Source organism: Strongylocentrotus purpuratus, unplaced genomic scaffold (assembly GCF_000002235.5).
Source record: "Strongylocentrotus purpuratus isolate Spur 01 unplaced genomic scaffold, Spur_5.0 spur5_contig_844, whole genome shotgun sequence".
NCBI lineage: Eukaryota > Metazoa > Echinodermata > Echinoidea > Camarodonta > Strongylocentrotidae > Strongylocentrotus > Strongylocentrotus purpuratus.
In genome coordinates, this window is record NW_022145551.1 from 1,137,824 (window position 1) to 1,165,687 (window position 27,864).

Genomic DNA, 27,864 nt, shown 5'->3' on the forward strand with positions numbered 1-27,864 from the left:
AAGGCGGCAGCCGGCGCATGCTTTTGTTCGGAGACCATTATGATGACATCATGAGTTAATTGAGGGTCCTACCGCCAGCGGTAGCCGGCTGAGCTAATTTAAAAAATGCAGCCAGGACGCACAAGTGCAGTTAGCTGCCGCTGGCTGGTATATTTATTTTTGACGCCTCGCCTTAGCGGTATACTCTATGTTGAAATCATTGTTACATATACAATTTATACACACTGCGTTTCATAACGTAATGTTGAGAAGGAAATAAATGTAAATAAATACAAAAAAAATTTCAAGAAAAATAAGGAAAGAAGAAAAATAGAAGAGGAAGAACAAGAAGAAGAAGAGCAAGAGTGTTTACCCTGAGAGTATATCTGGGTGGTTGACTAGGAAGGTCAGGTATTACAGTCCTTGTACCATCTAGCGTGTATGTAATACGGTATCCATCATACACGCCTATGGGTGGACTCCACTGCAGCTCTAAGAACAACTGCATCCCAACAGACTCTAGATTCTGTGGCATCTCAGGGACTACATTGAAAGACAAAGACAAAGATATTGACCCATTAGCTACTAAAATATTCAAATACTTTTTGCTTTTGTACAATACTGTCAGGAAAGGAAAATACATCTTATTCCTTTACATTTGTTTTCTACTATCATCCAGCTTTCCATTGAAATAAAGTTGTATTATCATCAGATAGGGTCTTTAAAGACCATCTGCACTAGTTTGGCCAGGGGGGATTAGACATCCCTGCCTGGTCATTGACAGGTGGTTATCTCATCAAATCAGCTCTCAATTAACATAAGAAAAAGAGGATCATTGGGGACCAATGGTCACCGAGTAGGCATTGTTTGCTATATAGAGGGCTCAAGAAGCTATAAGTAGTGCAGTGGGACTTAAAATCAAAATCACAAATACTCACGTGTCCTTTGACTTGTTGAATTGACATTGACTGTGATAACATACTCCTGGCCTGGTGTCAAACCGGAAAATCTATACGTCGGTGATTGAGCGTAGAGAATGTTTGAGCTAACAGCTACAAACAAAAAATCAAAAGCAGGAACAAGATATTATGAAATTTGCTGAACAATTTCATCAAGATGGTGATTCGGATGATATATCTGAAAGAGTTCACAGATCCGTGTAAATAATTTTGGATGTGGCATAGAACTTTCTTCCTTATTAAATTGGTTGCAAACTTTCTTTAATACTTTAGATTAATATGCCACATGTCAAGAAATATAAATCAGAAACAAATACATTTTTCAAAAATTTAAAAGATAATACAAAACTTGGTAAGAGTAATGAATAGTATAGAAGTTAATTGTAACTGTATCACTCAATACAAAACAGTTATGAGCATCAAAGTATTACCCTGCTTCTGCACACGAGTGATTTTAGAGTATTCAGTGCAAATCCATGGCAAAATGACCACACTACATTTAACATAAATGCCCCCAAAAAAGGAAAGTTGGTCTGATAGAGTATTATTTTTTTTTTCTTCATTCATTGGGTTTAAAAACAGGACACGTAAAGTTCAGGAACTCATAATGGTTGATTTATAATGAAATTGAATAGATTAAACAAAGTTAAACCAAAATATATACACTTAAGACAAACATGTTGGTTTTACGCACATGAAAATATGGTTACCACACAATATTCAACGGCTGGCTAGATGTAGCAAGGCCAAAGCGAGAGATGACGAGGAAATCGAGAAGCAGAGAAATGATGAGGGAGAGAGAGAGAGTGGCGAGAGGGAAAGAGAGGGATGGAAAAAGGGAGGGTAGAAAGAAAGAGAGAGGGGAGAGTATCTTACCAGGAACGGTTGTTAGGGTCCAGAAATCCACTCCCTCTTCAGGGCCCCACACAATCTCAATCTCTGTAGTAGATACATCACGTACAGCTATCTCGTTCACTGCCAAGGAAGCTAAAAAATTATTTTAAGGAAGAAAAAAACAAACATTAAAAGTGACAAAAATAGAAACAAGGCATAATGTAGAAATATCAACAACATCAATAGTAATGATAATAATAATCATTAAAAAAATTAAAAAAATAAAAAAATAAAAAATAAATAATATATGTCTCTAAAATGGAAAATAGATAACTCAAATTCTATTTATGTTTGACAGTTTCTTACTTCTATTAAATGCCTCATCCCTGGAGACTTCGGAAGGTGCAAGATAATAATACCATGGTGAACATGTACATCATGGAAATACTACAAATTGACTGTTACTTACTTGTAGTAAATAACTGTTCGCTGGCTTCACTCTTGAGGGCAGCAGACAATGTTACCATGTTGAACGTGTACATTGTGTTCGGGTCAAGGAACTCTATCCTGACATTGGTCTCTGAAGCCGAGATGATTTCCTCCTCTCTGACGGTACCCTTCAAGTAGGACAGCTCATAGCTGTCATAGTCTCCAATAGGAAGTCCCCATGTGAATAATACATAGGTGGTTCCAATCTCGATGGGGAAAAGTCCACGAACAGGAGCAGGAACTATATTGAGATATAACAGATTCAAGTCAATTTAATTCAAAGTAACATTTATTTTCTTCTGTTCATCATCTGTTTTTGAAGAGAAAATACTCATGAAATAGATGTATACATATAATGGCATACTATTAAGAGCATATTACAATGCCTGCTTTTACAACTTATCCTGAAATGTACAGATATCGCTAATAATTTTACATTGTGTTATATGTTTGTGATAAGTTTAACAGGTTTGTACTATAATAATTCAATATGTTTGGGATAAATTCAAAATGCTTGTGAACAAAATAAACATGTATTAAAATGGTTGCCATAAACTTACATGTTCTGACATCTTTAGTTGGATAAGTGCTCGTAATTCCAAAAGCCTGAAGGCTTACAGTGTACAGCCTGCCTGGTGTTAATCCCTCGAACGTCACAACAGAGAAGGGCTCTGAAGTCGGGGCAACATTGAAGGACTGGAAACAAAGAAGATCAGAAGCAAAGTATAAGAATATTGGGGTGCGTTCAAGCAATTTTTCGAGGCTAGAATCACAAACATGATTCACAAATCAAAACGCCGTTAAAAAACCTGGTTACTACGGGAGAGCGTTCAAGCGATTTTTCATCAACGCTGATTCTCGCTCATTTCAAGCCCAGCCACTGCTCATCACATTGTGCAGTTTGACCCAGGAAGTATAGGTCAACTTCGCAGCATACTTTCTGTCTGTGTTTACGGCCGACTGTCGGTCGAACCGGAAGCAGGCCACGAAAATGACATTATAGAATCATGATTGAGATCTCCGTTCGTTCCAGCAAATTTTAGCGACCGTGATTCTGCAGAATGATCATGATACAAAACGCTTCTTTTTCAGCGTTTCATGTTTGCGGTTTTAAACACAGTTATTTTTACGACCGAAGAAAAATCGCTTGAACGTGTTTTAAACTAAACGTCTTTGAAAACCGTGTTTCTAGGGTGAAAAAGTGTCGATTTATTGCACCCTATGACACTAAAAATTGGGTCTGACAGCTCAGTGGCTAAAACGATGGCACTCTGTGGAACACAATTAGAAATGTTGCGAAACTATAATGTAGGATGTTCATGGTTTTTGCAAAAGGGGTAGGTTTTGTTTTAAAAAGCAAGATATTTCCCCCAGAAGGATCATGCATTTCAAAATAGGACTGGCACTTGTATGATGTAAGGCCAATAAAATTCCGCAAAAACAGGGTACTTTTGAGAAAACATGGGAGCACCAGAGATATCGGGGGCGCCTGAGATAGCGTGGGAGCACCAGAGATAGCGTGGGGGGACCAAAGATAGCGTGGGGGCACCAGAGATAGCGTGGGGGGACCAGAGATAGCGTGGGGGCACCAAAGATAGCGTGGGAGCACCAGAGATATCGGGGGCACCTGAGATAGCGTGGGAGCACCAGAGATAGCGTGGGGGGACCAAAGATAGCGTGGGGGCACCAGAGATAGCGTGGGGGCACCAGAGATAGCATGGGGGGACCAGAGATAGCGTGGGGGCACCAAAGTTAGCGTGGGAGCACCAGAGATATCGGGGGCGCCTGAGATAGCGTGGGAGCACCAGAGATAGCGTGGGGGGACCAAAGGTAGCGTGGGGGCACCAGAGATAGCGTGGGGGCACTAGACATAACGTAGGGGCACCAAAGATAGCGTGGGGGCACCAGAGATAGGGTGGGGGCACCAAAGATAGCGTGGGGGCACTAGAGATAGGGTGGGGGCACCAGAGATAGCGTGGTGGCACCAAAGATAGCGTGGGAGCTCCAGAGATAGCTTGGGGGCACCAAAGATAGCGTGGGGGCACCAAAGATAGCGTGGGGGCACCAAAGATAGTGTTGGGGCACCAAAGATAGCATGGGGGCACCAAAGATAGCGTGGGGCACCAGAGATAACGTGGGAGCACCAGAGATAGCGTGGGAGCTCCAAAGATAGTATGGGGGTACCAAAGATAGGGTGGGGGCACCAAAGATAGGGTGGGGGCATCAAAGATAGCGTGGGGGCACTTAAGATAGCGTGGAGGCACCAAAGATAGCGTGGGGTACTCACAGTAGAAGCTCCTTCCTCTGATGTGAGGGTGACCCCGTACTGAACGACACTAGAGCTGAGAGGCGCTGTTCCAAAGAGAACCTCAATAAGGGTGGTAGTCTTATCCCGGAATTCAATCACGCCCTCCTGAAGGGCACCTATTAAAACAAAGGGGGGGGGGAGAGGAAAAATGTGTCATCAACATGGTAAGCATACAGAGTATATGGTATGTGTTCGGTGTCATAATTGTTTGATGTAAAAAGCTTGAGAAATCCATACATTTAAACGTCCCGATTTCATAATGCATTTGTGAACAAGTCACCTTATAGAATTAACTGTTAAAGAGATGGTTCATTGAAATGAGGAAAATGGGCAAATTACACCTCTACAGATTGCTGAGAACATTAACAAAATGAGCAAAGTACTTTTGAAGCCCTCACTGTTGTGAGGAATAAATTAAATGCAATTTTGTTACCCTTTCCTGAACCCACTCACTAAGTGAATTGACGGCGTTATTTTACATGCGAAACGATGACGTCACAATATGAACAACCTACATCACACATTCAGGACAATGTTGGATACCCATTGCAATTTTCAGATATGGGTTAACGTTGTTTGTATATTTACCGCCAGTGGTGATATATATATTTTTTTTGGCATTTTGAATGAGATACACTGAATAAATGATACTTTCTACAAATGTTTGTTTGATTTTTATATATTTTTCCGTCACATTTGAGCATAAAAATCGGGAAAATAATCACATTCTGAGGGCACTTCAGCGTGTATGTGTCTGATCTGGGAAGGCAAAGGACATTTTGCAAGCTGACCTAACGACTCTTTTGGAGTAAAATAGGCGATAAATTTACATAGAATAGTCCAGATATTCATTACAAAAATGTGTGATTAGGCTGATTAATTTACATTTTTGATCAATTAAGTCGTATAGGACCTGATAAACCGAGAGAAACAGATCAGTCCGGTTCGCGATTCACGGCTAGCTCGAGCGCCGGGCTACAGGCTAGGCTGGCTAGCAAGCTGCGCTAGATGTGATGCACGCATGATAGAGAGGTCAGTGTATTGCACACATAGTACATGCACAGAGTAGGCCTACGCATGCACAGCTACCAGCTACGGGAAACTTGAACGCTACATCGACGATATTCACTCGCTTTTTGGAAGTTATATACCATTTATCTAGACTAACGTCAGATTAAGAACCAAAACCATATCCATATTTCCAGGGGATTTTGATGAAGGTAAACAGTGTTAGGTATAAATGGGTATGGTACTCGAGAGTCAATGCAAGTCATGTGTATCGCACGCAAACTGCATCTCGCACCGTCGTCAATAATTTCAGCTGAGCGGCCCGCTGTTCATATTGTGACGTCACTTCAAAAATCAGCTGACTTACGATGTTTTGGGGGCGTTGAGTGGGTTGATTTTTCGTCAAGTTCAATCCACTTTTATGAATTTCGCTCGAATGTACAAGTTACACAAATGTAATGATTTTACTCAGTGTAATTTTTCGATTGCAATGATACCAAATTCAGTCAAGTTTGAAATCAATAAACCATCTCTTTTAGTTTAGTCCGTATTCAATCTTCTGTTTAAAAACATACAAACATTAAAATATACACACACAAAATCAAAGGGTTTGATACAAGTTACATTAAATAAATTCATATAAAAAAGGAGAACAAAAGGGAACCTCATTTAAAGTCTATTAACCCTTACTGTACTGGGCTATTTTGAGCACCTCCTGACTGGGGGGGGGGGGGGGGGCCTGGGAGGCCCCCCCCCCTATGATCTCGGCCGTCGGATGTCCGATGAACACAAAAATTTGCATGTTTGTAGATATTTACGTAACGAACAAGATGGTGTAATTAGTTTTTTGCGAATATGCAAATTTTTGTCGTTATAGCCTAATTAATTATGCAAAATGCTAATTTTATGCATTTTACAGAAAACGTGTCAAACTTCACTTTTTGAACGTTGAAACTCATTATTCATATGAAACTTCTTTTCTTACACAAAATATTTATTTGGATGTAATTAATAATGATAATTTATGCAAATTTGATGCGATTTTCAAATATTTATTTTCTTATGTATTTTATTGTTTTTTTATTTCTTATTATATCTATTGTTTTTATTTCTTATGTATTCTTTTGTTCTGGAATACATCAAGTTACTTTGAGAAACATATAAAAGCAATTCGATATCAATTCATATCACCCACTTAGGAAGGAATACATCTAAACCTGTATTCACATTTCTGCTTGTACATGAATATATGCAATTATAGCATATTTTTGATGACATGCGCATACTAATTGTTATGTAACACCTCACAGGTATATCTGATTGCGACGAAAATGGTATCAAAACGTGCGTAAGACTTGAGGGAAAAAAGTCATGAAACGACAATTCAAAATTTCAAGTGGTTGCGGCGCAATCTCCGAAAATGTCGAGGGGGGGCCTCCCAGGTCCCCCCCCCCCCCCAGTACAGTAAGGGTTAAGGTTTAACAGGTTGATGGCAACAAGAATTTGGCAATTAATAACATAACAAACTACCGGTAATGACCTACCTGTGGTGAAGGAATCCATAGCTGGTTCACTTTGTGATGTGAGTTCACCACTTGTAACCTTGCTAAAGATCCGAACATCATACAGAGCAGATGGATCCAGACCATTGAGAGCTAGTGACTCTGTAAGACCATCCACCTCACCAGCTAGAGTATAGTCATTGATAGAGTCGGTTTGGCGGTACCAAACCTCAAAGTTATCCACGTCATGGCCGACAAATCGATTCCAAGTGACGGTGGCAGACGTTGACTCGATAGACTCGAAACTGATGCTGTTTGGTGCCACAGGGTCTGCGGAATGGAGAAAAATGCATCTTTAAATGATGTAAATATACAAATATTTCTATGGAGAAAAGAAACCTACATGTCAATTTTCATGACCGAGGTATCAAAGGTCTGTCCTAATGTGTGGCTGCAAGAGCTGGACGTTGAATAAATACTTGGACAGCAGAATTCAAGCAGCAGAAATGTGGGTCTGAAGAAGAATGCTGAGGAAACCTTGGACTGACAGAATATCAAACAAAGAAGTGCTCGATAAGGCATGTGTCGATATTAAAATCCCTCCTTAACATCATTAGACAACGACAACTACAGTTTGTTCGGCATATTATGAGTAGAAAAGGAATAAAAGACATGGACAATTGAGGGGAAGAGAAGCAGAGGGACACAGCGCATCAAATACATTTATAAGTTCATTTGGCTGACCCGTAACAGAAGTAACGTCACATTGCAAAAAAACAGAGATAGAAGTAGATGGAAAGCATTGATCGCCAATGTCTGGAACAGACAAGGCACCTGTATGCAATGTATGCTGTAAGCAATGTATCAACTGTACAACATTAGCCAAGTTTTCAGTTCATAATAATTATACAAGTAGTGTTAAATTTTCTGAATTTTTGATCAAAATCTTATTTCATAAAAAGCAGAATGACTTATCACAAGTGTTCAGCAGAGAATGCATACAAAATCAATGTCAAATTTGAAACATTTAAAACAAATCTACAGTCTGTTTTCATCATATGATGGTTAAATATTTGTTTAAAAATCCATTTTCTCCCTCTCTCCTAACAAGCAAAACATCCTTCTCAATATCCCTCCTCTCAAAATAGTGTCCTAGATAATATTTCAAATCATAAATCTGTATTTATTATATTTATCATTAAAATTCTGAAATTCTGAACAGAACAGAACAGGAATCAGACCACCAGAAGAAGCCAGTAGGAACCGGCGAAAGAAAAGTGAGTTGAAATATACTTCCAGTAATAGACATACAGTGTGTCCCAGAAAAACGAAACCAAGAATTATCGACGTTTTATCATAACTTAATCACAATTATAATTAATAAATTTCACATATTTGTAAAGCTTAGGTATTCCTCTTTCATTTGATGCAACTCATATGATGTATATTTAACGTGTGAGCGATTAAAAACAATTTGAAGAGAGGAAACCAAAAAGTCATTTTGCGGGCGGTATCTGAATTTCAAAAAGAAAATCACATTTCTAAAAAGTTCATTTTCTGCCCTTTCATATGACACCTCAATCAGGACAAATGAGCCAGTCTGTTTATTTAAAGTAATGCTTGCATTTCCAAAATTTGATTAAACAAGTTCGTTTTCACTGGCTGCCTGGCCTAGCAACAAAAACAGTTGACAAAATACTTAACTCGGTTTCGTTGATGATCGTCAACGAAACGGATTTGCCATTAATTTCTACGATACTGGATAAATCATGAAATTGTTGAGGAGTAAGCATACCAGTTAGTACATCAATAGAGCTGACGTCATTCCCTTGCTCGATGAGTCGTATGGAGTAGAGTGTTGCCGGGTTCAGAAGGGTAAAGTCCACGTTCCTCTCCTCGTTGTTGACGAGCACGTCAGCAATGTCGCCTGGAGTGATTCTTACGACGTAGTTACCCTCAGGTATGGTATTAGCAGTGTTTCCAACACCCCATGTAACACTGATAGTAACGGTGGTCTTACTTCGCAGAAGTAGCTGACCAAGAGGCGCAGACACTATCAAGAAAGACAACAACGAAATGGGGTTATACAGTACGCTTGCAGGTGCACCATGTGAGAGAGAGAGAGAGAGGATTGAGGAGTCCTGAAAAGGACTCTGACTCTTGGTAGTGTGTAGTCCTGAAAAGGACTGTTTGTTATCTTTCTTAGCTTATAGTTCAAAGGAGAACTATAGCGCTTGGAGAGGATGATTTGCTCGACGTTTCGAACAGGTTGACTATCCGTCATCAGAAATGGGGTTAATGGAAAGATTCTTTACTATTATGTAACTCGATGAGTTCTCTAGGCCCATTTCAAACAATCATCATCTTCATCATCATCCCGTGGGTCCCCTCTGTGGGGGATCAAGGGGGTGTTTCACAAATATCCTAAGTTGAACTTATCTCTTAATTGGACTTAACAATTATGAAAAGCCAGCATCCTTGAAAATATTTTGTAAAAGTTTTTTTAAAAGACATAAAATGTTGATTCAAATCATTCATATTTTCTATTATCATGCGGAATTTCATGTTCTTGATGTGCAATCTAAGAAAAGTCTAAAATACTTGAATTTTTGCTTTTGAATTTATTTCAAAATAAGGCTACAAATGGCTCTCCATAATATTTAAGTCAAACTTAGAGTTAAGTTTGACTTCGAATCTTTGTGAAACACCCCCCCCCCAGGTCCCCTTCTTACCACTCTCCATCTCGTCCTGCCTGTAGCAAACTCAAAATCCGTTTCTCTACCGTTTTCCTTAATACTATCTATCCACCTCTTCCTAGGTCTCCTTTTCTTTCTCTTTCCTTTCTCTTTTCTCTCTGCTGCTCATCTAATTGATTCATCTTCATCTGTCCTCTTCACGGGCCCACACCATTTCAGTCTCCTCTCTCTAATGTTCTCCCTTATCCCACTTCACTTTAACTTCCCTTTGCCTCCTCTCTTTTCTTGTTACCCTCTCACACCTCTCAGAGATCTTATCTATGCAGCTTCCAGCATCTTTGTGTGGTCTTCCTGTTAATACTGCCCAGGTATCTCCTCCATATTCCAAACAAAGGGAAGTGTAATTAGCAATCAAGTGAAACATACACATGTCTGACCATGTACTAATTTACATTTTAGATGTGTCTGATTCGCCTAATAAAACATCTTCAGGACTCTTGATTTTGCTTAAAACAGTCTAAAATAACAAAAAATATGGCTGAAAGTCATATTTGTTACAATGCAAATGACCACTTACGAGTTCGTTGAGTCATTTCAACCTCTGAACTCTCCGTTCGTGTATCGCCCTCTCCAGCCACAGTCTTCATTCTGAACTCGTACGTTGTGGAGGGTGTGAGTTCGCGGAAGGTATAGAACTCGTCGTTGGCCTCCAGCACGATGAACGACTCACTCAAGCCATCGGCTGGACTGTAGGTCAACTCATACTGGTCAATTGCAGAGGGTACCGGCATGCTCCAGAGCAGGAGTATGGAATACGTGGAGCCCTCAATCGTGGGCTGAGTTTGAAGGTCCCTCGGTGGAAGAGGAGCTGAAGGAACAAAAAACAGGTATTGGAATTAAAGGAAATAATAATAACTGCATACATGGGTATGTAAATGATGATTATAGTAATGATTGTAACAACTATCCATTCATCAGTTCATCCATTCATACATTCGTTCAATCATTCTTTCATTAATTAAGAATGATATAATTCATACAATAGTAACTATTACAAGGGTATGATTACTCTTTAAGTTTATCCTGCAATAATCCTTAGGATTGAAAGCAGAAGAACCTAGAAGAAGAAGAACTGTTACCTGTGCGCTGCTGAATTACACTGATTGGATCAACCTGATCAATCAAGATCAACGAGATAGTCTGGAGCTGACCGGGTATGAGTGAAGTAATCGTCGTTTCTCTCGGCTGAGTTCTCTGGACCTGGTTGTATATTGGGTTCCCAGAGGGGGGCTGGAACTGGATGATATACTCGTCAAACGTGAGGTCTTCCACTGCTCCCCAAACCACGGTGATGGAGAAAGAGTCAAAGTCAATGACCGATAGCTGACCAGCATCCAACGAATCTGAGTTAAAAATGGAGAAATTATAAACAACATTTTTAAATATTTAAATCAGTTTATTCCATATTAAAATTAAATAAAGGAACACATATATATACAATTTTATGAGGATATTAAACATATAATACGCAAAGGTAATGCAATGGTTAATTACATGCTTTCATTATATAATTTCATATGGCAATATTATGCACACACCAAGACGCGCATTGTATATGTATCTGGCTGGGCGTGTGCACTCAAGATGTGACATCATTCAATAAAGCAAATGGTGGCCTCCATGATTGGGAAAATCTTGGCTTTTTTAAATTCTGTATTTTTTAATTTCTCAACTTTATGTTCATAGTGTAGACCTGTCTAATTAAAAAAATAGTACATGTTTTTAGCTCGTGCATTAGTGATATCCACTGCACTTGTCACAATGAGTCACAATGAGATGGAAAAAAAACATAATTATAATAACGAATATGAAGAAAAAAAACTGACAAATACATATAAACAAAAAACAGAAGTTTTACCAATACAAATAATCATGGTTTCAAATGAAATTGAAAACTCAGAAGACAGGTAACAGTAATTCTTGACGAATTGATCAATGAACCTACCAGTGGTAAATGAATTTTGCCGCGGGGGACTTCGCTTCTCCAGATTTCCGCTTCCAACGACAGCAAAGATGCTTACAGAGTAGCTTTCACCAGGCCTCAGAGCATCGAATGTAAATGAGGGTAGCTCTCCAGCTTCGATCTGATCACCCCTCAGAGTGCCTTGAAGCTGTTCGTTCAGATTCACTTCAAATCTTTCATATTCACCGACTGGAGGATCCCATTGAACCTTCAGGGTGGAAGTTGAAACTTCAACTTCCACAAGATTATCTGGCGCATTGGGATCTGTACATGTAATAAAAATCATGATAATGATAATAATAATAATAATAATAATAATAACAATAGTTACAACAAAAACATAAATGATAATAATAATGATAATTACAAAAATAATATAAATGATTAAAAAAATACCTATGATTGTTACAATAATTATTATGATTTTAATAATAATAAGATTAATATTAATGATAATAACAATAACAAAATCAATAATAAAAGTGGAGTCTACACTATAGTGTTTGATGAGCAATGAGCAAATACTGCAGAGGTTCCATAGTTCTGTTCTACTACAAACAAGCAGGGAATATTTGATGTTCAATAATTAACAAGCCTATCGAAATGCAATTTATCCTCATAATACATAAAGAACGTAAAGAACGTAAAGAACAACCAGGGTACTGTACTTGTATAGATGTAGTCTGTGGCGTACGATTCTGTGGAGCCGGTATACCCCTGATACCGATAATGTACCTCTGACCAGGAACCAAGGAGTTGAAGGTGTACTAATGTACTACTACTGTTATTACTACTACTACATGTATTACTATTACTACTACTATTACTATTAATGTTACTACTTTTATTATTATCATTATTAATTCATGTGTGTGCAATAGTACTCTACCTGTGTAGACGGAGTCTGTGGCGTACGGTTCCGTGGAGCCGGTACCCCTGATACCGACAATGTACCTCTGACCGGGAACCAAGGAGTTGAAGGTGTACTCAAAGTTTCCACCTATGGGCACGTTCCCTGGCGGAGCGTTGGCAGAGTTGGGTTCAATGGTCAACTCGTAGCTATTGACGACCACGGCACAAGATCCCCACTGGACGGTGATCTCGGTGTACGTGGTTTCGGTCACTTGGATGGAGCAAGGAGGAAGTGCAGCTGAAAGAGAAGCAGACATATTGATAATAAAAATAATATTGATGCTGCTTGTAAACATCAGCTTGCATGGTGATGTAGATATATACAGTAGACTTGCGGATGCACCATGTGAACCAGGACTCCTTTTCAGGACTCCTCAATCCTCCCTCTCTCTCACATGGTGCATCCGCAAGCCTACTGTATAATATTGATGATGATGATAGTGACAATATCACTACTAATCATAATGATAATGATGGTTATGAAGTGATAAAACTGCCTAAAAGATGGCTTAAGCAAAATTAAAACCAATTTATGTGTTCTGGTATAGGGGGAGAAAAGATTAGTACATGTGCACCGTAAAGGCCTCTTAGCTGACCACCTTTCCTGTATTGTATAGCATTGAGTAATGTGAAGTGCACTACATTGATTTCCTTTCACCTCATTGGGTTTTTAGGCGGTTTAACCCATTGGCTACTGAATTATCTCATTCCCATATGCTTTAGTACAGGAGCCACCAGGTTTCCATAGGCAATGGGTTAATACGTCAAGTGTGAACGAGGCTTAGAGAGGAGAACACTTACTGGTTGTAGCCGGGACGGACTCTTCTGTACTTGTTGTCTCATCAGCATCTGTTCCACTGCTGGTGTAGACAGTAACCACGTAGGATGTATCAGGGAGCAACCCATCTATGACTGACACTCGGGTACCATCGCTAGGGATGCGATCCGCATAGATGACCGTCGTGGGTTCATCAGCGAGAGTGTAGGTGACAACGTAGTCGTTGAACGAGCCTGTAGCCTGTTGCCAGTTCACGGTGACGGATTGGGAGGTCGTATCAACCACAGTGAGTCCAGAAACTGGATTCGGTCCTGAGAGCGGAGAGAAATCATTAAAAGAACATGATAAACAGGAAGAATCATCTTCACAGTTTTTCTCCTTGTCGCAAAATTACAACCACAAAATTACAATTACAACTTCATTCTATCCTACCTTCTGAATTCGAATCTTCAGCAACAAACACTACCACCTTCTATCAAAACCTACATGTACATATGCCCCAGATCCCGAACCATGACGTGTTTATGGCAATCAAACCTTTCTTCTCTTGCCCAAAAACTATGAGACAATCTTCCCATCGAAATTGGAGAGGCCCCCACCATGGATTCATCAAATACAGTTCTGAAGAAACTCAGGGTAAACGGCTGCTACACGTATTCAACTTGGCGTTATGTGAACAACACTTAAACTCAATGACTACTGAATTGTCTATTTTACCAATAGACATGTATAGCGCTTAATACTATGTTTCTAAGCATTTCACATTGTAACTACTATTATCCCGGTCATTGGGTTCATTTGAGAGTGGTAATTAAATGTAGATTAATGTTTTGTGAAAGGACATTAGTGCCACGGCAGGACTTGAACCGTAAACCATGTGATCCACAGTCCAGTGACATATCCACTAGACCACGACACCTCTACAAAATTAGTGACAACCCTGTTTCTATTGCAAATGGGTTAATAGATGAATGGGAACAACCATCACTTACTTGTTCTTTGAGATACAGTCCTAGTCACCACTGGATCAGAGCCTTGAAGGATGTTACTGACGGTGTACCTAACACCTGGTATCAGGTTCTCAAAGGTATGCATCCTGGGATCCTCGGGAGGTATCACAGCAAAAATTGGGGATCCGTCGCCCTCTGGTGTAGCCTGGAGGCGGTAGTTCTCAAACTCGATGCTGACGACCTCGCTCCATTCCACAGAGATCGAGTTGGAATCGAAATCTGTCACGTTCAGCTCGCCCTCGAGGGCCTCACCTGGAAATAATTATAATATAAATCATTAAACAAATCCGGAAAGTTATAAAGTCATTAATTGGTGCATGCCTGGTGTGATACAATGTGATATTGAATTTTGCTTAAGCTACAGGAACCAACTCCTTTGTCACCTCTCTTCTTTTTTAATAATAGCCTAATAGTCCACTCCAAATTTTATTATACCGAAACAGAAATTCTTTTTGCCCAATTGATCGTGAGCCCGGTAGCCACTGAGCAGCGCCAGATCGACGTTGCTCAATCCCTTATTGTTGAACGTCAAACAAGGAAGCAACAACTCCCATCTTTTAACGTCTTTTGGTATGACGTGGCCGGGGTTCGAACCCGCGACCTCCCGGTTGTGAGGCGGACGCTCTACTGACTGAGCCAACACTCCGGTTTTGATTCTTGTAATTTTCTTCTTATCAATCTCTCCCAAAACAGACATCGCCAAGCTTCAGCAAATTCAAAATTCAGCTGCCAGACTAGTTTCTCAATTACCAAGGCAAGAGCACATCACTCTCACCCTTCTAACTTTCAAGGCACTTCATCAACTCTGTCCCAGCTACATATCTGAACTTTTTACACCTTACGTACCCACTCGATTCCTCCTCTCTGCATCTCAACACCTCATTGAACCTACGAGCAACAGGACAAAGTCATAAGGATCCAAAAGGTTCTCATCTGCAGCTTCGCTTCTTTGGAACTCTCTCCCCACTACCTTCCGAACTCATACACTTTAACTCTATAACACCCTTCTTGCTCAGAGCAGCACATTCGCGTCCACTTACTGAGTGTGATGAAGCGGGTGATTGCGTCGCTTCTGATAGTCTTAACGTCGTCCCCTACACCCACCGACACCACAGCATACAAGGAGATTGTGTATTCCACATCAGACTGCTCTAACGTCAGGAGCTCCTGGGTAGCATCGGCAGTAGGACTTCGAGTCTGGCTGGAAGGAGTCCAGCAGAGCTCGTAGGAATCAACCTGAGAGTTCCTAGCAGGCCATGCTAAAGTGACCTCTTGACCTTCGACTGTCAGGAAGGACAGGCTACCAGGGGTCAGAGGTGCTGTGGAAAGACATGTACATGAATATCATTTATTGTTTAAATAAATTTAATCTAATTTTTAATTAATATGAATATTTCAATTTGTAATGTTCAAAATCTAAAGTAACAGGACAATTTTGAGGTGAATTCTAAAAAAAGAGAAAATTAACAAATACAGATCTACATGTGAGTGGTAACATACTGAACAGAAAATCGCTAAATACCTTAAACTTGCCTTCTTATCAGTCTTCTCTCCATATTAAAGGGTCTTCTTTTTTTGTTTGTTGTTGGAATAATTATTTTATTCAATACTTAAATCACCCGAAAAAACATGTATGCGCACATTTAATAAAAATAAAGTCCAGGTCAAGCAATCGTTATTTACATGAAGGGCAATAACAATAAAAATATATCATATTATGACCAAACATAAATTATATACAATATATAGAAATTTTTATTGTAAGTGTTCAAAGTTTCAGAACTAAATCAAATTTAGGAACAAAGGGGTATTGAGGCTGTTGAGAGCCAGAAGGGTGATTTTACTCAGATTGATTCAATAGTTCACGCCCTTTGGCCCCACAGCAGGCAGCAGTTTATGATCAAGCAATATGAAATATTTTGTCTTATTCTCAAACTAAAATGTACTCTGTAAACTTATTTCATAACGAACATACTTGACAGTATTTTGTCACTTGTATAATTTACTTGTTCTATTATATATTGTATTAGTGTATGGTTTATATATGGTATGTCATTTAATTACAGGACCAATATGAAAAACAGCCTTGGTTGATATTGTCATCCTGTATAAATATTTTCAAATAAATAAAATAAATGAATAAATAAATTTGTGGATATTTGAGTGGGAAATAAATCAGATCAATAATAAAAATCAAAAAATCAAATCAAATCTAACCTGTGGCAGTAAGTATGGTAGACTGTGTAATTGCATCTCCTTCCACGAGCAGATTCAGGGAGTACTCTGTGCCTGGCAGCAGGCCCTCAAATAACACCTTACGTTCCTCGTTGATGCCCTGTGATTGGAAATCGGTCCGAGTATTACCAAGAAACAGGTTCAACACATAGTTGGTGAATGTTCTATCGGTGACTGCACCCCAGACTACTTCCAGAGACGTTGTGGTTCGATCATTCACGTATAACTGGCCAGCAACCATGGTTTCTGATATATAATATAATAATAGTTATAAAAATTATATGAATGATAATAATAAAATCAATACTACTACTACTACTACTTAGAATAATAATATCAATAATAACAACAGCAATAATAGAAATAAAAAATGAAAATTAATAATAACTATTTAAAAAAATATTAATAATTATCATAATATATTAATATCAAAATGAAAAAATAATGATAATGATATTGATAATAATGATAATAATAACAACAACAATAATAATAATGATAAAGTTTATCGGACTCAATTGCCCCCATATTCGATATATGGCTAAAAAATTTGGACCACACATTTGTGTACGTTGAGTCCCATGTACCTCTTTCTGTTTGCAGTGCATGTGATTTTAGCTCGATAGAGCCAACTATTTGATGATACCAAATTATCCAAACCTCAATATACATGAGTGAACCAATTCTTATCTACTACATAAACAACTTGTCCTAATTGCTACCAGACTGTTACTTTCACAATCTAATTGCTTGACCAGAACTCAACTTCATCTATCAGTACATGAATGTAGAACTGTATAACCATGTATTTACCTAAGGAGACATCCATGGATGAAACAGCACTATCCGTCTCTCCGGACACAGCTACGACCTCAACGTCGTACGTTCCTCCAGGTACCAGGTCTGTGATGAACACCTCAGGACAGGCCTCTCTGGGGATATTGAAGCTAGCGACACCGTTTTGGCCGACGCCCAACCCCGTCTGTCTGGCTGTCACGCCCACGCGATAGTAATCCAGGACCCCTGCGGAGGCTGGTAGGATCTTGATCAGAATGGTAGTTGGAGAGAGGATCATGATCTCTATAGTCGGTGCAAGTGGCGCTGAAAGAGAGAAAACAAAAGTCCATGAAAGTCCTTGATTAAGCTTTAGTTAGTTGTACGCAGGTTTCCTAGGAGAAAAATCTACATATATATTTGTCAATCTGTCGGTCTTACTCAGTGTACTGTTTTAAAAGGGAAATAAAACTAGATGGATGTTCGACACACGCAGTCGACAATGATGCCTCTGTCATAGAGCAATTTTTCAAATTCTAGTTTGATTGTAATTCATTAACAGGTTCTCAGAATACCCTGATTACAAGCTATTTATTATATACATGTATATACATGTATGACCCTTTGAGCTTTGACCTTAGGCCTAAAAAAAAACTTGTTGTATTGTCCTTTGGGTGCCAAAACATGGGTCGGTCGGTCGGAAAAGTTTTTTTTTAAAACTATTTTTTTGTCGCCCTCTTTGGGCCGATATTTTTCAGCTTTGAATGTTTTTGTGTTGTTTTTTCCCGCCCTCTTTTGGCTGATATTTTTCAGTTTTTAATGCTTTAATACATGTGTTTCAGCATCATCATTCCATTGATATCTTTTTCACCTCTTAATTATCCTTGGTTTACACAAGGAAGGATTTTGGAATAATTTGATTTTATGCATTTATATTCCATTTAAACAAACAAAATACTTGTTTTTTTATTCATTAATTTAAAAAAAATCTAAAAAGCGGTTGAAAAAAAATACTTTATTAAAATGCTGACCATATATTTTCAGATTTTTGGGTCGGTCGCAAAGGGCAATCTAATCAGTTAATTGGCTGTGCAAGATACATACATCTCTCGAGTTCCATAGTAATCCATCCATCGGTTCTAATGATAATGTGATCACAAACTATAATGAGCCCTGTGACCTTTGATCTTGTGACACCCAAGTCTAAGCAGTTCATTAGCTCTTCAAGATACATACATGACCTTAGTCTGGCAGGAATCCATCCATCGGTTCTTGAGATAATGCGATCACAAGCTATTTTCGCATACACAATGAGCCTGAGACTTTTGACCTTTGACCTCATGACCCCAAAATTTAATCAGTTCATTAGCTCTGCTAGATACATACATGACCCAAGTTTGGCAAGAATCCATTCATCGGTTCTTGATATAAAGCGATAACGAGAACGGGACGTACGGACGGACAACCCGAAAACATAATGCCTCCGGCTACTTCCTAACGGAGGCATAAAAATCCAAAAGGGAGGACAGCAATGGGTAACTTTGATTTAAGATATGCAGTCATTATTCTCTCGCGTTATATATCTTCATATAAAGAAAGTGCAAGTGAGAAAAATACCACTCCTACTTCTAGACATGTTCAAATAGAACCTGTCTCACTAATTCAAGAGCAATATAAGGCGCGATAGCTCAGTCGGTAGAGCAGTGTTCTTGTAATCCAGGAACCCGGATTCGAAACCAAGGCGATGCGGTAATGCCCTTTGGTAAGGCATTAATCCTCATTACCAGGTCCCTCGGATAGGACCTAAAGCCGTCGGCCGTCTGGTTGCTTACTTACAAGCATTTATGCTTTATTAGCAGTCAGGTAAAATAACCATCACCATTCATAACAATAAATCTCACCTAAGACATACGTTGCCCTGACTAAACTCTGTGTGCCAGTATCAGGAGTGCCAGAGGAGAGAGCGAAGTTGTAGATCTGTCCTGGGGTGAGACTATTAAGGAAGACACTGTCCTGGGTGGTAGGAACTGGAGAGGGCGGCACACCATTTGAGGGATCATATTCAAGATAGTAATTGGAAAAATCTGGTGCATTAGGCCAGGACACAGCCACGCCAAAGGCATCGATTGTGATGAAGACCAAAAGCTCCATTGCTGAAAAGAAAAACAGGAGGGATTGATATTATGTACAGCAATAATCCCCTCACAGCTCCAACAGAGGAAAACACATTCTGTCAGCAGTAAATATATTTCAGACCTATTTTGTCCATATAAACTGAAAATGCAAATCAGCGAATCATTTGGGCATTTGAATCAGTAATGGGAAAAGAATATCTATAGACTACAATAGACATCAGACAATTCAACAATCAACAGGTTTAACTGACAATAATATGATATCCAAATAAATAATTGAGTAATATTGACTGCCTTCTGGGCAATACTACATATATCGCCCGAACCAAAGGTGAGGGTGATATATGACAAGTCGTATTGCCCTGAATTAGGCAGTCAATATTACTATTATTAACCACATCAGACATCTAGAGCAAACAAGAAACTCTTACTATTTTATACTCTTAAATTATGTAGCCTACACTGCACAGGATTTCCTAGCATTAGAAGTTGCAAAAACATCATCATGATTGTTACGTCACAATAGAGTTTGCGCATACTACGCATAGTGCGCATTTTCTTATATCGTAATACCAGTAGCTGATGCGCGATGAAATTTACAACTGGCTCTATATTATTGCTCACTAGTTAAACACGAATTTTGCCATTGACTTTTCAGATCGGGCAATAATATTTGTTCATTGGTTTACTGTATAACCGTATTGACTGGCAAATTACACACAAAATCCAATTGACTTTTCAGATCGGGCAATAATATTTGTCATTGGTTTACTGTAATATTTTTTTCGACTGTAGTTTTGTTGGCTTATCCATCAAACCTTGCGGGCAATAACATTTAAAAATTGCCCTGCTCAGATGTCTGATATGGTTAATAATATATTTTATTCATTGAACTTAATTGACATATATATCAATATTTTTTCCAATATACACCGTTACATCAATAAATGAATTACAAATAACAGAACAGTGTATACTATAGATAGAATACCAGTAATAAACAAACATACTTGTCTTACGATTCATCATCTAGAATGTTTTTTTTCATATCATATGTAAATAAATATATACTACATGTACATACTTTAAGTACAAATGGACCATAGTGAAGTTACAATATAAGCCTCTAACTAACACTTTAATTTATTACACAAAGGACCAAAAATACTCATACGTTGGATAGAAACATGTTTAACCACTTGACTGCTCATCACATACATGTACGTGCTTAGTGCATCGCACTTTTACGACCGTAGCAGTGCATAAGGCCTAGCCCTACTGTGTAATTAGCACTGCAATGATGTTATACAGGTCTCGAACAGTAGATGGCGCTCTTCCAAAAAAATACCGGCTTTTTTGTGTAATGCTGTAGCACAGGCGATATGAACGCATTTTAAGCCAATAGTAGTCAAGTGGTTTAATAAGTAAATTACAAAACAATATAAGCTTACCAGTAGAAGCAGTGGTTTCTCGGAGAGCACTGCGTGTAGTTCCTGTGACAGCATAGATCTCTATCCTATACAACGTTCCAGGGGCAAGATAGTTCTTGGAGACGGTAAGGTCGGAGCCTCTGGGAACATCCTGCAGGAAGGCAGTTTGGGAACCATCAGGGTACAGATTGATAGAGTAGCGATCAAAGTTTCCTCCGGCGCTGCCCCAGGCAAAGGTGATACTGGTCTGCGTGGTGCGAAGGATCTGAATGGCACCTGGGGTCTGAGGGTCTGTATAAATAAAAATAATGATAAATTATAATGTTGATAATGATAATAATAATAATAATCAAAATAATGATGATTATGATGATGACAATGATGATACTGATGATGATGATGACAATGACGATGATGATGATCATAATGATAATGTTGTTAATGATGATGATGATGATGATGTTGATGATAATAATAATGAAAATAATGTTGTTAATGATGATGATGATGATGATGATGTTGATGATAATAATAATGAAAATAATGATGATGATGATGATCATTATTATGATCATGACAATGATGATGATGATGATAATGATGATGATGATGATGACGAATGATGATGATAATGATAATGTTGATAATGATGATAATAATGATAATAATAATGATGACAATAATAATGATGTTGATGACGATGATGATGATAATGATGATTATGATGATAATGATGATGACAATGATGATGATGATGCTGATGGCATAATGACAATAACAACAACTTGAAAAAATAATGAGAATGATAACAATAATATTGGGTGGTCCTACCTCACTTTTAGACATCCTGGCCTTAGACATTGGTTACTATTTTTGCTTTTTCTGCTAAAGATCGAATGGCAAGTACCTTTTCTCCCCAAATAGCCCTTAAAAATGGGTTTGGGGGGCTTTAGACCGCACATCCCCACCCAAACCAAATCTGAGTACCCCCCCCCCCCCCCACCCTCGCAACCCCCAAACCACACCCAAAGGCAATGATTAACTTACATGTCGTAACTGGCAATTCCTGTGGTGCTTCTGACAGCCCAACAATCTGCAGACTGATGATATAGTTTGTTCCCGATTCCAAGTTCATAAAGTTGTAGGTGGTGATTGCTTGCCCCAGTGGGAAAAGGATGGACGTGCCTCCTTCCGGTCTGATCCTCAGCTGGTATCCGTTAGCCAATGCATCCGTCGATGCACCCCAGCTGATGGAAATGGTGGTAGTCGTACGTTCTACAAGTACCGGGACTCCCTCTGGGGCTCGACCTACAAGAAGATACCATGTTAAAATGTAATAGTAGTTATAATCATAACAACAGTTTTGGTTTGAAGAAGGGACTGCATGTTCAAGTTAATTCCAGCCCTAAACATTTTTAGGATTCTTTAGAGCATACAATGGCTGGAAATAAAGATATTGTTAATGCCATGGATTTTTTTTTTTTTAAAGAAGCTTACATGTCTGAGAAATCACATTTGAGGTTAATCACCTGTTGAGTTGATCCAGGGAAATCAAGGGTTCAGTGAGACAAGGACGTAACTCCATATTTTGCCAAAATAAGTATTTGATATCAAAATGTTCAGAAAAATGTGGGCTTTCCAGGAAACACAAACTTAAGACTTTACTCCACCCAACACCCCATTGAAGTCAAGGGCTAGTGAAACATAGACTGAACTCCTCAAGGCCCAAGTGCCCAATGACACATGAACCACTTTTTCTCAAAATGGCCAACATGGAGTTACGTCTTTGTGTCACTGACCCCTCAAAATGATTGTTTGCCTCTCAGCAGTGGAAATCTTAGTAAACTCTAGTTCAAAGTGTGGATCATATTAACTTTGATGCGCCACCAGTGCAAACTGGTACAGTCACAGAGTTGCCATGAGTACCATTTGGCCCCAATAAAAGGTTACAATTAACTCTTATCGTGTCACAGGGCTAACCCCCATTGTGCCAGGTTGTTTTGGAGATAATCTGATTAACGCGAAGGTTCTATGAATGGTGAGTGCAAAACACACAGCACAGCCCAATGAGCATGAACAATAACTGCTCTCACGAAAGCGCCCTTGCACGCACATGGCACTCAATAGGTAGCGTGCATGCAGCCTCATGGCAGGCTATGGGTTTAGAGAACTATTATGTGCGTAATAACCTCATAAAATTAAAAATTTCCAATCTTAATCACCTACATTAAATCCCATTTAATACCTGTTTAGCTTATTTTTTACATATGACTACCCCAGCGGCAGTAATTTTGCACAAGGAGATCATTTGCATGGCACACACACACAAAGGGTTGAGCGAAATCTGGGACCCGTTTCACAAAGCCTTTTTTCAATGACAAATTACAAAAATCAGTGACAAATCTGCAGATAACCAATCAGAAGCAATGATTTCAGTAGCTTATAACAAAAACTGTCATTTGTCACTGATGACAAGTTTTGTGAAATGGGGCCCTGGATGAACGATGAAAGGAAGTTACCTGTGGTTCCTGATGTCTCAGCAGGCTGACTGTTGATAGTTCCTACGACCGAGACAACCGATACAGCATAGGACGTCTCTGGCAGAAGGTCGGGCAAGGTCACAGAGGGTGCATCACTCGCAGGAACAGGTATGGTAGTGACCTCACTAGTTCCAACCCGCGAGTAGGTTAGACTGAAGGAGTTGTAGAACCCTTCCGCCGGAGGACTCCAGGATACGTCCAGTTCAAAGGCAGTAGTTCTGGAGATGGCTACATCCATGGGAGCATTTGGTACTGTGGAAACAAAAAAAGATATCACACTCAATTCATTTACTGACACCAAATCCAAACTGACTCCTGTCAACAAACAGAGCTAGCTGTTCCAAACGTTCAGACTTTCCTGTAACAGTTCGTTTCAGAATTATTTATTGTCTGATTTTGTTCAAACATTCACAAGTCTTTCTTTAAGAGTTTTTACTTATTAACCCTTTCAGAACAGAATTTATTTATAAAGCTTGATTGATCACATTTTGTCCACCAAATTGGCAAAAATAATATTTTTCTTTTATTGCGACATTGTTAAAATTAAATGGAATGTCTCTAAAAACAATATACATGGGCGGGAATGTTGAAACATTGCCAATTTGGTTCGAAAAACAATAATTTTAATTTCTCAATGTGTTGCCAATTCAAGGATTTAAAGTTTATTTTCCTTTATAAAAATTCCTGACATCAACCGCAAGATAGCCATGAAATGCAAATAAATGCAGTATAAGCAGAAATGTTTGCCCTTTCTACTAATGCGTATTTTGTTAGGCTCTGAATCTTAAGTTATTGAACCAAACCAAAAAATGTGGAACAATTGTTGTGAAAGGGTTAAAGGGATTGGGTAACTTTCTCTCAGATTTTGAAACAGAAATCCTGAATTTAGCTCATGCTGTAATGATAATAATAATCCTTTAGGTCAGTCAGGAACCCCATGACTTTTACAAGCCGATCGCCTGTCTGATTACCAAGATATTTATGATTGGAAATAGAAATCAAATTTTGCGTTTTCTTAACAGTTTTCATAGCACTACAGTCTAATGGGGAAAACGAGTATGGTAAAACCGGTCACTCAAGGATTTTTACTTTTTTGAGGCGCTTCTTGATCATTTTAAAGCGCAATTTTGTTAGTGATTCAATATTACACAATATCACAGACACTGATAACAGGTAGTGCCGTGCATCTCACATTTAACATTGTTAAACAATGCCTTTAGATTTTGATTTCCCTTTAATTATTTAAGAAACAATCTGACAGTAAAGCACTCACATGTATACTGTTGAGTGGGGGGACCTGAGGAACCACCAATCTGTGTCATTATCAGAGTGTAGAGCTGGCCAGGGGTGAGTTCTTCAAAGATGGCGGCCTCGGTATCCAAGATCCTGGTTGTCCCTTCATCTGGTGTGATGGTGGGGATGTAGGTTGCACCGAGAGCACTGTTCCATGTGATACGAATGGACGTCTCAGTCAGCTCCTTGATATTTACACCACCAGGCACACCATCGGCTACGAAAGAGATACAAAACGTAAAGATAATTTAAAATTATTAATCATAATAATAATAGGCATTTCTTTAGCGCCGTCTATCTAGATAATTCTATTCGAGGCACATTTATTATGACCCCGGCTTTAGCCTAGCTGCTGTTTATACAGCGCTCCATCATTTTGATAGTAAAATATGCACAGTTCAAAGCTATGTTGCAACGCATGGTTGTTTTTAAAATAAATACCACTTGACAAAAATCAGTGAATTAAAAGCCCGTCTGCACTAGTTTGGCCAGGGGGGGGGGGGGGGGTTAGACCACCCTGCAAGGTCATCTCATCAAATCAGCTCTCAATTAACATAAGAAAAAGGGGATCATGGGGGACCAACAGACACAGATTAGGCATTGTTTGCTATATAGAGGGAGCAAGTAGCTATATGTAGTACAGTGGGACTTTAACAATTTTACTCACATGTAAGATGTATAAATAAAAAAGTGTACCTGTTGTAACTGAAACATCTTCTTCAAAGCTGACTTGTTGGGTGCTTCCTTGTCCAGACACAGACACCAATGTAACCATATATTCAGTCCCTGGTTCAAGACGCGTCAGGAACAGTGATGTCCGAGTCTTATCAAGTAACAGTGGAGACTCAAGCGCTCCATCGGCAGGGGTATAGATCACGCGGAACCCGTCAAAATCAACTTCAGCTGTAGAGGGGGCTAGCCATTCTAAGGTGAATGAATTTTCATCGAAGTCCGTCACTGGACTAATCAGACGAGGGGCAGAGGGTCCTGAGTAAAAAAAAGAAATATACAACTCATGTAATAATACTGGAGATGGATCAGACATTCATTTCAATCACTAGTTAATCCAGCTCAATGATCATTCATACCACTAATAATCACGGACTGAATAACTCAGGTCGAGTCCAAGAATATACTTTTTATAAGACTTTACTTGTGCCTCTTTAATCAACCATATTACATAGGGAGGCGCGATAGCTCAGTCGGTAGAGCAGTGGTCTCGTAATCCGGTGACCCGGGTTCGAAACCAACGCGATGCGCTAGTGCCCTTTGGTAAGGCATTAATCTTCATTACCAGGTCCCTCGGAGAGGACCTAAAGCCGTCGGCCGTCTGGTTGCTCACTTACAAGCATTTATGCTTTCTTAGCAGTCAGGTAAAATAACCACCACCACCACCAAAGTACATAGAACACACCCATTTCTCTGCACGTTGTGTGTTATCGCTAGTCTTATATCCAGACTCTATTCTAACTTGAGGATATTACACAAATGGAAACAGATTCAACATAAAACAGTAGATTGACATGTGGTCTAATCAAAGCTTACTTGTTCTAGCCTGGATCCGATCAACTTCGGTGTAGATCGATCCTATTCGTGTGTCCAGCGTTATCTCATACAGAGCACCTGACCTCAATCCCTGGATGCCGAACTGAGACGTTCCCGAGTCAAGCGGCTCGTAGGTGATCGTACCAGAGGGAAGGGCACGGTATCCATAGCGGTAATCATCAAAGATACCAACGATGGGGGTGAAATCGATTAGCAAAACATTCTCCACGGCAGAGAAGAGTCTCATGATGATTGGTTCTGTATGAAATTAAAATTAAAATTAAAATCATTTATTCACTCAATATAAAAACAGATACATAGAATTGCGAATAAACGCATACATGTATAACAAATATAAAAAGATGGACATAGTAAATTAGTAGTTGACAGGACAAGTAACATAAATTGAGTGGGGATCAGATTAAAGATCTATTTAAAGATCTTGTGAATTTGAACCCAATAGTATACATTGCATTGTATACTGTTGCATGTACAACAACAAGAGGGAGAGAATACATAAACAGCTGGGTCAGAAAGAAACAAGAGAGGGAGATAGAGATCATAGAGAGAGAGAGAGGAAGAGGAAGGCAAATTACAGGAGAGAAAGACAAATTGAGAATGTAGAGTTAATACATAGGATGAAATTAGACCCAAGCAGAATAATAATACATACAAAATACAAAATACAAAATAGAAAAAAAACAAAAAAACAAGGGAAACGCTCACGGTGGTCTCGCCTGCATTACGCAATTTGATATGATGAAAAATTGAGGTTGGAACATTATTTATAGGCAGGGTGGCCCATTAGCAGGCCCCCAAAAATGAAATCCTCTGAACATAATCACATTTTGAAGTGAATATTGACTAAGAATCATCAGAAGAATTATTTACTATTAATTGTACCACAATCGATAACTTGAATGAAATATGAACAAATTAATAACAAAAATTATTAATTCTCATATTACGTTGTGAAAACATAATCCAAGTCTACTGACCTGTGACCTTGTGACCTGGAATTTGTGCCATATGATTTGTGATACTTGATAACCCTTGGATACAAGTTTCATGGAATTTGAACAAACAATTTTGAAAATATGCTAAAAATTGTTGATGCCGAAACACAGTCTAAGTTTGTTGACCTAAAATGACCTTTGACCTTAACTTTGTGACCTGAAATACTACTCACATGATTGGGAATACTTGATAACCCTACAGTTCAAGTTTCATTGACTAAGAACTTATACTTTCAAAATAATATCAAAAATTCAAAAACTTAACCTTAGGTTAAGTTTTTGATGTTGACGCCGCCGCCGTCGCCGTCATCGGAAAAGCGGCGCCTATGTCTTGCTTTTTGCTACGCAGGCGAGACAAAAACAACAACATACAAACCAGGGATATAACAATTAACATT

General features: G+C 39.0%; 1 protein-coding gene across 1 annotated transcript in view; it reads right to left on the reverse strand.

Moving 5' to 3' along the window:
• The window catches only part of LOC105437361, a 122,420-nt gene that overhangs the window by 52,629 nt on the left and 41,927 nt on the right, over positions 1-27,864 (reverse strand). The window contains exons 35-58 of the mRNA XM_030990362.1: positions 26,451-26,708; positions 25,602-25,892; positions 24,886-25,122; positions 23,592-23,864; positions 22,120-22,380; positions 21,094-21,363; positions 19,409-19,660; positions 17,547-17,834; positions 16,716-16,979; positions 15,539-15,817; positions 14,481-14,750; positions 13,512-13,799; positions 12,688-12,948; positions 11,781-12,062; positions 10,915-11,178; positions 10,353-10,643; positions 8,875-9,132; positions 7,122-7,409; positions 4,549-4,685; positions 2,822-2,957; positions 2,242-2,502; positions 1,815-1,925; positions 918-1,031; positions 353-522 (exon numbers count right to left, since the gene is read on the reverse strand). Coding sequence (XP_030846222.1) covers positions 353-522; positions 918-1,031; positions 1,815-1,925; positions 2,242-2,502; positions 2,822-2,957; positions 4,549-4,685; positions 7,122-7,409; positions 8,875-9,132; positions 10,353-10,643; positions 10,915-11,178; positions 11,781-12,062; positions 12,688-12,948; positions 13,512-13,799; positions 14,481-14,750; positions 15,539-15,817; positions 16,716-16,979; positions 17,547-17,834; positions 19,409-19,660; positions 21,094-21,363; positions 22,120-22,380; positions 23,592-23,864; positions 24,886-25,122; positions 25,602-25,892; positions 26,451-26,708 — 5,804 coding nt within the window. The remainder of the gene's footprint in view (positions 1-352; positions 523-917; positions 1,032-1,814; positions 1,926-2,241; positions 2,503-2,821; positions 2,958-4,548; positions 4,686-7,121; positions 7,410-8,874; positions 9,133-10,352; positions 10,644-10,914; positions 11,179-11,780; positions 12,063-12,687; positions 12,949-13,511; positions 13,800-14,480; positions 14,751-15,538; positions 15,818-16,715; positions 16,980-17,546; positions 17,835-19,408; positions 19,661-21,093; positions 21,364-22,119; positions 22,381-23,591; positions 23,865-24,885; positions 25,123-25,601; positions 25,893-26,450; positions 26,709-27,864) is intronic.